The sequence below is a fragment of the Symphodus melops genome (genome assembly GCF_947650265.1).
Source record: "Symphodus melops genome assembly, chromosome: 12".
NCBI lineage: Eukaryota > Metazoa > Chordata > Actinopteri > Labriformes > Labridae > Symphodus > Symphodus melops.
The window spans coordinates 3,157,260-3,169,577 of record NC_136702.1 but is presented as its reverse complement, the minus strand read 5'-3'; the positions used below and the strand labels follow the sequence as shown (position 1 = coordinate 3,169,577).

The following is a 12,318-nucleotide window of genomic DNA, read 5'->3' as shown; positions in this document are numbered from 1 at the left end:
ATTTCCCTCCCTTTAGTTTATCCTGGGTCTCTTGTCAATCGATAAATCATCACATAACAAAGGTCCAAAAGTCTGCACGTTTAACCTCGCTGGCCTCGAGCTCCCTTCAAGCATGAGCCACACCACAAGACTGTACGGTACTGAATCTGCTCCTGCTGAAATAACACGACCTGGCCTGAGCACTCACCCGTGCTTTGAGAGGGCCCTCGACAAATCAGGGCAAGATTTTTAGTGTCCTATATCTGGGACATAATATCAGGAATGACTTGAGTTATGATGATGTTGTGCAGCGTCAGTGCTGCAAACTGTATATCATTTTAAAACAAAGCTTTTTAGAGCAATTACAATACAGAATATTTCTCAAATTACCAAGATGGACAAGTGCAGGTCAAAATGTTTGTCACGAATAATGTCTCCACATTTCAGGCTGTACTGAGAAATTGTATAAATGTGTCGTTGACTTGATTAAGAAATTATAATCATAATGTTTCTTACTCAGCCCACACTAAGTGAAACAACATATTTCCTCATGTTTCTGGACACATTTTGTGAATATCTCTTCGTATTTTTTTGTGAACTTCTGAATTTCCCTCGGGATCAATAAAGTATCTATCTATCTATCTATCTATCTATCTATCTATCTATCTATCTATCTATCTATCTATCTATCTATCTATCTATCTATCTAACTGTAGTGATGACAGTATTGGTGATATAAGTAGAAAGCAGAAGGAGAAAAAAAGAGGAAGTTAAGCAAGTAAAACTGGTGTGAGCTTAAATTAACAAGATGGAGTACCAACAGACTGAGATGACGACTCAGAGTCCCGTTAGCATGGAGTTTAGTGAATCAAGGCTAAAAAAAACTAAAGTTAATGATACAACAATTCAAAGATCTGTTGTCTAAACTTACTACTTTCATCGTCTTTTATTGCTTTTATTATTTATGCCTATATTTATACTCCTTCTGATCTTCAACTCTACCTTTCGAGACCTTCATGTTGGTCATGTTTGCATTCAGTGGCTTCTTTGTTTATTTGATCATTCCTTGAGCTCCTGCCATTATTTTTTGTTTGTTTGTTGAAGCAGTTCTTTGTTTATGTTTATTTGTATTATGTATAGAAAGTTAATGTTCTTATTACCATACAGTCTTTCTGTTTATGATTGATTTCTTACTAAGCTAAGCTCCCTAATATTTTTGTATTTTTTTAGTATTTGTCAACATTTTGATGTTGAATCAGATTTAAAACCTAATTTACATAAATGAAAAAAGTCCACGATTGTGTGTGAGTGTGTGTAACTTGAGATTTGAATCTTATTTTTAACTCAATACAAATTTAAATCTCATTTACATGAATGAAAAAAGCCCACGATTGTGTGCGCGCGCGTGTGTGTGTGTGTGTGTGTGTGTGTGTGTGTGTGTGTGTGTGTGTGTGTGTGTGTGTCAGCAACAGCACCTGTTAGGTTTCCACAAATGGAATGCTGCGCTTCAACTCCTTTTATGGTCGCATTGAGCGTCAGACGGAAATCAGTAGTGTCTCCTTTATTATTGTCCCCCTTTTTTTCTAAAGTGAGCGTTCCGCATCTCTCTAAACAGATATTTCCAAACCAAAAGAAGATACTAGAAAAAGTCAAATATACCAAATAAAAATGAACTTAACATTTTGCCTGTTAAATGGACATTATTTTAAATCTCAACGTATTGAATTTTTTATTTTTTTTTGGGGGGGGGGACACACCGTTTGTGTTTCCTGCCGGAGTCGGTCCGTCGCCGCTCCTTCTGTTTCCGTGTCTGGGAGGAGAGCAGTAGTGTGATTTCATCTGTCAAAATGCAGGCCAGTAACTCCTTATTTATTCATTTAAACGCCGTCATTTACTGTATTTATATGATACTATTAAACACGGGTTGGTGTCCGTGTTGTGTTTTGAGATAATTTCACAGCAGAGCTTTAAAAGTCTGTTAGCATGTAGCATAGCGTTCACATGTAAACTAAATCAGGTTTTAATCCTCCTGTGACATTTAAAAGGTTTTACAGTATTTAAAAAGACACATTTATAAGCTATAAGCTTTTTTAATGATGACTATTTTATTATTTGCTGTAGCGTTTTTTAAATGATTAAAATACAATATTGTTGGTTTAATCTGGATAATCTGACTAAATATTATTTTTCATTTAATATTTATTAAAGCTGAGCAGTTTATCTATCGATCACAACAAAAGGTTGTAAAGGAGGGAATAAGGTCGAAATATTCTCCTTAATTTATTTATTAATTAGAAGCAAGCATGCTGATTATTAATCATTGTGAAGCTCATTTATTAGTTATTATAGTAGTAATAATCTGTAGTTAATAAGCTATTAAGTTTGCCCTCCTATTAACTGCTTATTGATAGTGAAGCAGGAAGTGTTTGTACATTAGCTATGATCTTAATGTGCTTTTTTAAGTGTGACCTTTATGTGGTAGAAGTAAGAGAAAACATCTACAGTGGATCAGGGACATTTTACGGCCTCACTGTCGCCTTCGAGTTCAGATCCTTTAAACGCTGCTTTCAGTCTTTCATTTAAAAAAAACAAACATGTCATATCTTCGTGACACTCATCGTAACAGGACATGTTTTTGTTTTTCCACCCAGGACCCGAACGAAGACACCGAGTGGAATGATATCCTGAGGAAGAAAGGTATTCTTCCTCCCAAAGAGACGCCTAAAGATGATGAAGAGGAGGAGCTGGCACTCCAACAGCAGTCTATCGGTAAGAGAGACACTTTGGGATGTCACCCAGTTTGTTCTACATGATCATGTTTATTGAGCATAGTTTAATCTGCTTCGTTCAACTTGTCACTGAAGGTAAGACAACTTATTGTTTGTTTTTCTGAAAAGTTAAAACATATGAGGACATGACTCTGGAAGAACTGGAGGAGAACGAAGACGAGTTTGGTGAAGAGGATGAGGCTGCCATTGAGCTGTACAGGTAACTGGAAAATATCCACGAGGGGGTCTGGTACAGTTAGAGACTACAACACCCTGGATTATGAATAATTTAAAAACATTTGTTATAATCTTGCCAAAATGACTTCAAATCCTACAAATCTGAAAAAGTGTTTTTGGACTTTACACATCCTGTGTTACTGCACACTGATAGGAGGTGTTTTTCTCCTTGCAGACAGAAGCGTCTTGCAGAGTGGAAGGCAACTCAGATGAAGAACGTGTTCGGCGAGATGGTGGAAATCTCAGGGCAGGACTACATCCAGGAGGTCAACAAGGCCGGAGAAGGCATCTGGGTGGTGCTGCACCTCTACAAACAGGGGTAGGGCTCGCAAAGAAAACACGAAGAGCACACTCGAAGAAGTGAGAGAGAAAAAAGAAACAGAGGCCTACAGACGTAACTTAAGTCTAAAACTACAGATAATATTGAAGTAAAGTTTGTGATATCTTCATGTCGCTGGTTTGAGAATGATTGTTGGCCTTTCACAAAAGAAAACTTTGAAGCCATCACAGCTGCTTTGAAGTCGTTAGGTGTTTAAACTTTTGACTTACTAGTTTAAGAACCACGTGTTTTCCTTTATCAAAGTAATCGTTTTGAAGAATCATCATCTTTTATCTCTTTTCCCAGCATCCCCCTGTGTACCCTCATCAATCAGCACCTCAGCATGTTAGCCAGGAAGTTCCCTCAGACCAAGTTCCTCAAATCCATCTCCACCACCTGCATCCCCAACTACCCAGACCGCAACCTGCCCACCATCTTCGTCTACTTCGAGGGAGAGATGAAGGCCCAGTTTATTGGACCACTGGTATTCGGGGGCATGAACCTCAAGGTTGAAGGTAGGATGTTCCTTTCTCCAGAAAAGAAAACAGCAGCAATTAAATCTTCAAGACCACGAGAATAAATCTAAATTAATGCAGATGTGATTTTTTTAAATTATTATTATTTTTTTTTTTTTTAAGAGTTGCATAACCCCAGACTATTCAGCTAAATTGATCAGGGACCAAATGTTCAGAAAGCAAAGGACCCGGGGCCAGACAAGCAAGCCAACACAACAACACAAGCTTGTGCTAGGCTGCGAACAAAGGACCAAAGATGTTCTATTAGACGGGAGCGCTCTGCTGTGTTTAACACTTTAATGTGACAACAATGACGGTCATTCATTCGTTTTTCCATCAGTTTATATTTGAATTTTTTAATTGTAAATACAACTGATTCATGAGTCGGATGTCATGGCCCCGGGGCCGTGAGTTGACGAGGCCTGGTGTTGCCTTTCAGTTAGAGAAAAACATGTATTTGGAAATTTCATAATTCTCCTTCAAGCCAGCTACATTCATTTTTCATCACATACTAACGTCTAGACAATTGGCCTTGTGTTTAGGGGAACGTGGCCCTGACTCAGATCAATCCTGAAACTCACTGATGTTCTAGTGATCAGCTATTTGTACTTAACTCCAGTGAAACAATGCACTTCTGCTCATGTTTTATTTGTCCTTTTCTGTCCCATCCAGAGCTGGAGTGGAGATTATCAGAGTCCGGGGCTATAAAGACTGACCTGGAGGAAAACCCTAAGAAGCAAATTGAAGACAAGCTCATGTCATCGATCAGATGTTCCATGCCGACACGAAAGGACAGCGACTCGGAGGACGAGGACTATTAGTAAAAGAACAAAACCTGCCACTCCAAAACAAAGATTCGTCCTCGTCACTTCAAGAGAAACAACCAGAGGAGCTTAAAATATCATGTTTGGACTCTGAAACAGGTCCCCAGTCCTGCTCGAGGGCACTGGGACAATCTCTCTGCTGGAGAGAATCAAACCCTGTTCATATAAAGTACAGCCTCTTTGTACCTTCTGGGAGAACAGAACAGTCACTCTTTTTTAAAAACAAATATCCAACTCCTTCAACAAAAACATCACAGACAAATGTTAACTTTTTTTATTATGTTTCATGAGAAGTATGTCACAACATGTACATGTGCATTTAGAGCTGTTGGATTAAATGTGAGTTCATCTCTTTGCCACAATAAGAAGTGCCTGTTTCCATGTTTTTTTTTTTTAATGTCTGTGTCGTGTTTATTATAAAAACTCTACAGGAGATTAAAGTGCCTTGATGGTATTTTTTTGACACCCACGTTTTGTGCAACAGTGCCAACGTGCCAAATCTGTACCGAGGATCAGTCCAATGTTGGAGAGGGGGGAAAAAATCAGCTATATCTGCAGATATCTTTCTTAGTTCTGTGTTCAATCTGTGGATAGATAAAGATGTACACATTCATTGTGTTGGTCCCTTAAATGCAGCTATCAACCCTTGTGGAAAAGATTCCTAATAAGACAAGATGATCGCTCAACTGTAGAGTGATAATGCTTGCTGTAGTCCACAAAGCACAATGCTGGTGGAAAGAGAGCTGCAACTGTAATACAATGAAACTCAAATGAAATGCTATTTGACTGGTAAATGAATCGAGTAGTATTTCCAATAAAATAAGGCGATACCGATAGTCTCTGGTTATGCTAATATCGTCTGGCCAATAAATCGGTGGTGCTCTCGCTCACATTAACTTTGGAAGCAGGAAGACGCGTGGCAGCCGAGGCAGTGCAGCTCGATTTTACCATCAGGACAATAGTTTATTATCTGTTAAAAATAAGAACATCATGTCGATGCGTGTTGTTGCTCCACCCGTCGATGTTGGTGTAAAGTTCAGGAGCTGCCGGCTGGTCTCCTGTTCATCTTGATTTTTGTCTGGTTTCGTTGACTTTTCCTCTACAACATCCCCTCCGGCAGACCACGAATCTTCTGTTTCATTAGGGAGAAAGACAGCGGTCAGTGACAGCAGTTCATCGAACCTCGACAGTGATGTAATCAACCAGGATTAACACTGGCTCTCTTGATTACTTTCTCTCCTTATAGTCACAAACTGCTAACTTTTTAAGTCAGAAAAAGCGGTGGAAACACTTTTCATTGATTTTGTCTGTTTTTTTCACTGATTTTAAAAGTCAGGAGCACAAACAACCTTTTTCTAAGGTGAGTTGACAGAAGTTTTTAAAGCTGCTTAACTAGACATGCTTTATTTCACCAATACACATAACAGAAGTGGATTTGCCTGAGGCTCACCATATACATGAAACAGTAGAAAAACATATAGGCTGTCAATAACAGACAACATAGCCGCTAGGTTTACACATTAAAAATCAGCTTATATCATGGTTCAGGTCTCATCAGTCATACAACTCTGAACTAACAACCAGAAAAACCAGTAGAGGGCAAAGTCGGGCAAAAACCTGGTGCATCCCAGTTTTAAGCAGCAATGAGCACATTTTGTTTAACACCTAAATACCTCCACCTCTTCAGTAAAGTGCAGCTTGTTTTAAAATCAGTAAGTTTGGAGTGAGTGTAACTATTCCTGGACCTACAGAAAGTTAGGATGCCAGAAAAAAAAAAGAAAAGGAAAGGAGCCGGCTCGATCATTTGACCCTGGAGGCTAGCGCTAACTGGAGCCATTTACTGCCTTTTCTCTCAGGTCTTTACTTAATGAGATGTGAAAAGAATTACTAGTTTGAAATGCAGCATTATTTAACCAAGTGAGATGTCGCGAAATCTCTCTTTTGTTTTAGCGTTTCCTTCGCTGTTCAGGGCCATGTTTAACATTTGCCTGAAACCGATGTTTTAAAACACACAGCTGAAAGTTGAGAACCAGCATGTATCTTAAATTGTCTTACCAAAAGTAGAACCTTCTTATTTTTCCTCTTGGACAGCTTGGGGTAAAGTCGAATCAAAGGGTGAACAGAATGAGTCTGGAGGAGGAAAAAGAGAAGAGTCAACTTTAGAGAAGTAAACATGACATTTAACACTTTATTGTATCGATTTATGACGTAACTTAAAAAAAAACATGACCACCACGATCAGACCTTTAATCACAACCTGTCAAAACCAGCTGCTTTTTTATTGACAAAGACTGATGCAAAAACTGTAATGGAATCCATGCATTACAATGTGAATAATTACTGTTTAAGCTGACATTTCACCACAGTGACAGAGAAGATTTACAGCACCATTAGTGGTTTCCTGGTTTTATTCTGCTCACCTCCACCTGCTGCAGAGGGCCCACAGAGTTGCGAGCTTTAGAGTAATGAAAGAGGAACTGAAAAAAAAAAGAGAAACTCAGAGGTCAGCGACGTGCTGCTAGAAAATATAAAACAGAGAATAACTACTCTCTTCTCTTCATACTTACTCTTTTGAAAACGTTCTGGGCCTGCTCCTGTGGGGAAACACATTTTACCATAAATAACAGATTTAAAAATCACATGGCGATGCTCGCACTCACTGCTATACAGTATGGCATATTTTTTACAGTAACTATTAAAAATAATATGTATTCTTAGGTAGTCTTGTGTTCAAGACCACAATAACTGAGACCAAGAAATCCTGTGACCAGAGCGAAACAAGACCAAGACATTTAGGGACCAAGACCAAAACCATCTCTTGCCAAATCCTCCTCTTGTGTGCAGGGTCTCTCACTATATGACGGGGAAACATGTGGACATAACTGAGGGGAAAACTTCAAATTAATTTAAGTTATTTGATGTTTTAGAAAGGGGGTGTTCTCCTTCTAATCACACACAGGATGTGGACTTGTGGAAATCGGTGGTGGTCTTGATTTAAAATGCTGAATCCTCCAAGTGTGTGTGTGCGAGTAAAAATGCTTTTGATTCCAAGACGAGCTCTACTGCTCACTCTTATCTGCCCAAAACCCAAAAACCCTTTAGATATATAACATGGCCTTGAAAACATGCTTCAAATACTTCAAATGCTTTTAACCTTTGAGTAAGAATTTATGTTTATCTGGAGCCAGAGGCTTGCTCGTGGAAAATCTAAATTTTGCAGATACAGTTCAGTCGATCTCAGTGGCTTTGTAAGTCAGACCATGGCGTGGGAGTTTGCTCGCAATATTCAACTTTCTGTTGTTTTTTTGAAGTTATTTTCAGTGGCATTTTGGCTTTGACTGAAGACAGACTTGGAAAGGAAACTTGGGGAGAAGTGAGTGGTGGCCGAAGGTGGAATAAAACCCACAGCTGCTGTGATGGTGACAATAGCTTCTGTATATGAGGCACGCCACTCAACCACAAGGTTATCGATGCTCCATATTTACCTTTGCTTGTAAATCATTGTATAATAATATAGATGAACAGGTCCTATGATTTAAGTTGTTTTATTAACCTGTCTCAGTTTGATATATCTGTATCTAAAAATGTAAAAAAAACCCAGAAAAAAACAGAAGACATAATCGTTTGTTTTCCTGTTAAAAGTGTTTCTGGTGTTTGCACTCACCTCGTTCGGTTGTCCCCACACAGCATCACTATAATCACCACTTTGAATGCCTCGAACCTGCAGACAAACAGCCCTCATATATGAGCAGGTAATGGCAGTGGATGCAACATGAGAGAGAAAACATGAAGGTGTTTTTTTTTTTTTTGAAGTGCTGAACCTGCAGATCACACTGTTTGTTCTTTAAACCTGCCAGTCAGGCCCAATGCATTTCTCTCTCACTGCTCTTTAATATGCACATCTGCTTCTCTCTGACATGTGTTGACCTTTTAGCAGATCAAACTGTAAGTGGTCATCAGCACACTGCAGTTTACGTATTCATCGCTGGGATATGTGCAAAGATATCAGACGAGGACGATCTATTTCTGTTCATTTAGGATGAAGAGGAAATCTGCTCGACTTCTTTTTACCACCTTTCACTTGTCCAACTCAGCGTAAACCATACTGTCTATACTCTCAACCAAATATGATCGTTTGATAAGAATGAGCAGGTAAAGAGTGAAGAGACAGATGTGAAGATTGTTCTTTCTCCCTTGTTCCTTAGTGGAATCTTCCATCCTGGTTCAAATCACCTGGGCCTGTTGCTCTCAGGGCATGAAAGCCCCACCCCAGTGTTGCTCTCTCTCTCCCTCTCTCTCTCTCTCTCTCTCTCTCTCTCTCTCTCTCTCTCTCTCTCTCTCTCTCTCTCTCCCTCTCTCTCTCTCTCTCTCTCTCTCTCTCTCTCTCTCTCCATTTTGCTTCACACCATCCTGTACTACATTATGCCACACATCCACAATCACACGACTGACTTTACTGACAGATACACTTCCTGTTTGTAGTTATCGTTTCATTTGTTTACTTTCTTCTTCCAATAATTTATTCATTACGAGCAGTTAACTTGTGTCCTTCCCATATTTGTCCTGGACCTCGAGCCAGGCCGGGCCACAGATAACTCCTCACCTTTCTGAGCGTTATCCCATCGTCCAATCCATTGAACGGTCTCGAATCTGAGCGAAGAGCAAAGGAGAGGTCTTGTGAATGTGCAGCGTCAAAACATTTTCATTAGAATAATATATACAGTGAGATGTAAAAATGTCCTTTCATCATAATAATCAATGCAAAAGAAGAATTCATATCTACTCCACGGTACAATGGTATTTATTCTGTAGAAGTCAGTTTCAGCAGTGATATTATTGTACGTTATGCTTGTTGTAGGTGCTATGTGTACTTAAAGAGCTCTTGAATCACAAAAGCACCAACACTATATATTTGGTAGGACACTTTGAAGTGACTTCATGGTGAAGCGGTGGTAAGGAAACCAGGCCAGCAGCTTCTTCTACTTAACAGTGTCGAGCAAAAGCTGAGGCTAAGAGTGTGGGTAACTTTACTCTGATTAATTAAAGTGAGTGAGCCGTATTTAGTCCTGCAGTACACGTGTGCCTTTCAGGGGCGCCGTTAGACTACTGCTCAGTTTAGTTTGTTAGTTTATTTGAATCAGGGTAAAAAAAACAACATTAATCTCAGAAGAGAAGAGATGCTTTGTAGATTCAGGTAAGTAGCTCATTTCCATCTGTTGTCCCTGGGCAGATGATGGCAAGAGTAAATTACAAGTCAACCACACACACACACACACACACACACACACACACACACGCACTCGCTCATACGTAAGTATGATAAGTGTCATAAGTCATAAGCGTGTGCACCCTGATCTGTGGGTTCTTTACCGCATGTGTTTCCCCACCCTCTGTCCTCCCTCCTCCAGCCCCCGGCTTTTCCTGGAATAACTGTACTTTTCAGAAATCTTTCAGCATTAAAGCTTGATGCAGTGATGCTGATGTGTCTGGATGCGAGAAGCATCCGTGACATCTCTCCTGCACAGCGCGAAAGTAGACCAGAACCTGGTTTAAATAAGTGACAGTGTTGGCAGAGGTGAAATGCAATTACTCATGTAGTTCATCATTTTGAGGTACATGTCCTTAACTTTTCCTAGTCGGTTGAACACTAGGATTTTTCTTCATTTCAAAGAGAAATGATTGTTTTCTTCTTCTTCTTTTTTTTTAAAACAATTTCTTTGTGATTTTAAGCGAAATGCAAAAAAAAGAAACTAAAAACCTGTTACGTTTAAACATTAATGAATCAATATAATAATTTGTAACAGCGATGAGTAAGTTATAAGCAGCAGCTGTATGTATTGTCTGTCCTCTCACAGTTTAATTTGCTTTGTGAAAAAAGAGTAAAGGATAGTATTGATCGTTTGAAGATCACCATCTGGGCATGGAGACTAAAACTCGTTTTTTAACGATTTCTCAATTTACATGTGCAGAACTAATAAGTTCCCTAAAAGGACAATTGATCTTATTGTTATAGTAAATAGGAATGCAAGGTTACTGAGACACACCTTCAACCACAGGTGCTTAAAAAGCAGCCTTAAAAGCTCCACAAAGCAGATGTTCAGTCATGTCAGCAGATGTTCAGTTTCTGGTCAACATAGTTTGTTTTAAGAAAATAAAGAATCAAATAAGTGACGAAAGGGACACAACTTAATGTATCTGTAAGGATAAATTATGCCTTAATTCTTGACAATATGGCATATATCAAGTTGTCCTTACACATGGTTTAATGCTGTATAGTAATTTGACCAATTAAAGTAAATATTTACCTTCTTCATCTTTAACCATATGTTGAAGTGTTAAAGGAATTATTGAAAGCATAAAGTATATAAAAGACAAAAATATTAAGTAGCCTATGTATTTCAGGTAAAATAGTGCCTTTTTTAAAAAATAATGAACAGGCTATTTATATTATACACAAATTAAAAACGACACAAACCAAAACATTTTTTTACAAAATAAAACATTTTTTTAAACAACAAAAAAAACTTTCTCTTTAAAATATTCACTCACCTGCTGTGCACCAAGATCCAAGAAACCAGAGAAAGCACAGAAGAAAAAGTTGTCGTACAGTTGGCAGAGTCATGATCCGTGGAGGTAAAGTTCTATGTTACTCCTCTCTCTCTGCTCGGTTCGGTTCGGCTCGGCTCGGCTCGTAGGTCAAGTGTGTTCTCTAGATGCTTCGTGCCCTCTGCCCGCAGCAGTTTAAAAGCACACACCAGCTCTCATACGCAAAGGTGACCAATCACACCTCCCTGCTCATCAGCACACCCACATGCGCAAATCCAACGCACCCTTCTCTCACACACACGCACACACACACACACACACACACACACACACACACACACACACACACACACACACACACACACACACACACACACACGCACGCGCGCATACGCGTCTTCTATTTCCTGGAATCAAAGTGCATTGGGAATAGTGGGTGGGCTGAATTTTTAAACACTTCTGAGACAACCAGTGTGCTGATGTCTATGACTGGACTCTCCTGCAGCATCAGATGGGAAATGATGATCATGAGCCTAAAGCAGCTCATGAATCACATGTTCAATAACAAGCTGTGTTGGAGCATTTTGCAAACAACATCACAACTAGTTGTTTTTTTTTTTTTTTTATCAAAGAAGACATCCATCCATACAAATGCAAAAAGTAGCCTACTTTTTAAAAAAAAAAAAAAAAAAAAAAAAGGAAGTAAATTGTGGAAAGGCCTAAATCAGCTTTTAAAGACAAAGAGAGAAAACAAAGTGATTTGTTTGTGATGCTGGTAAAGGTTGTGTGAGTAGATTTTAGGTGGTCATAAAACACACTAAAAGTAATACTGATGTTTCCCTATGAGCGACAAAAGTAAAGAGCGGCTAGATTCGTTTCCCAGCAGAAAGGTTCTTCACAGGAGCTTTAAATAAATTGGGGCAAATTCCTTCTTATTAATCACTTTCAATTTCCAGTTTCTAACCTCTTTTAGGGGAACAACGTAACCCTTTATTATCTACACAGATTAGCCACAACAATATGACCAACTTTGCAACCTGTTTCCATTAACACCTCTTTTGGCACTGGCAGCCCACTACTGCAGTTTCAGAGCGCTTCTTGCCGGACTTTACTGTTGCTAGGTTACACAA

General features: G+C 39.1%; 2 protein-coding genes across 2 annotated transcripts; one reads left to right on the top strand and one right to left on the bottom strand.

Annotated features, from left to right (window-relative positions):
* The first annotated feature begins 1,744 nt into the window (after nt 1-1,744).
* pdcl3 (phosducin-like 3) lies at nt 1,745-5,010 on the top strand. The gene is made up of 6 exons (XM_079358277.1): nt 1,745-1,832; nt 2,631-2,748; nt 2,877-2,967; nt 3,160-3,303; nt 3,610-3,818; nt 4,491-5,010. The coding sequence occupies exons 1-6, from the start codon at nt 1,827-1,829 to the stop codon at nt 4,637-4,639; spliced, it is 717 nt and encodes a 238-aa protein (XP_079214403.1). The 5' UTR covers nt 1,745-1,826; the 3' UTR covers nt 4,640-5,010.
* A 116-nt stretch (nt 5,011-5,126) lies between these two features.
* nms (neuromedin S) lies at nt 5,127-11,491 on the bottom strand. The gene is made up of 7 exons (XM_079358276.1): nt 11,192-11,491; nt 9,246-9,292; nt 8,307-8,363; nt 7,210-7,236; nt 7,063-7,119; nt 6,698-6,772; nt 5,127-5,774 (listed from the first exon to the last, which is right to left on the bottom strand). The coding sequence occupies exons 1-7, from the start codon at nt 11,262-11,264 to the stop codon at nt 5,742-5,744; spliced, it is 369 nt and encodes a 122-aa protein (XP_079214402.1). The 5' UTR covers nt 11,265-11,491; the 3' UTR covers nt 5,127-5,741.
* Nucleotides 11,492-12,318: the final 827 nt, after the last annotated feature.

Excerpts from the sequence above, each read along its gene's own strand:
- nms (XM_079358276.1), bottom strand. The coding sequence starts at position 11,264 with ATGACTCTGCCAACTGTACGACAACTTTTTCTTCTGTGCTTTCTCTGG. Across the intron at positions 8,364-9,245 it reads ATGGGATAACGCTCAGAAAG|GTTCGAGGCATTCAAAGTGG; the intron begins GTGAGGAGTTAT and ends GTTTGTCTGCAG. Across the intron at positions 6,773-7,062 it reads GCCCTCTGCAGCAGGTGGAG|ACTCATTCTGTTCACCCTTT; the intron begins GTGAGCAGAATA and ends TTCCTCCTCCAG.
- pdcl3 (XM_079358277.1), top strand. Across the intron at positions 2,749-2,876 it reads ACTCCAACAGCAGTCTATCG|TTAAAACATATGAGGACATG; the intron begins GTAAGAGAGACA and ends TTTTCTGAAAAG. Across the intron at positions 2,968-3,159 it reads GCTGCCATTGAGCTGTACAG|ACAGAAGCGTCTTGCAGAGT; the intron begins GTAACTGGAAAA and ends TTCTCCTTGCAG.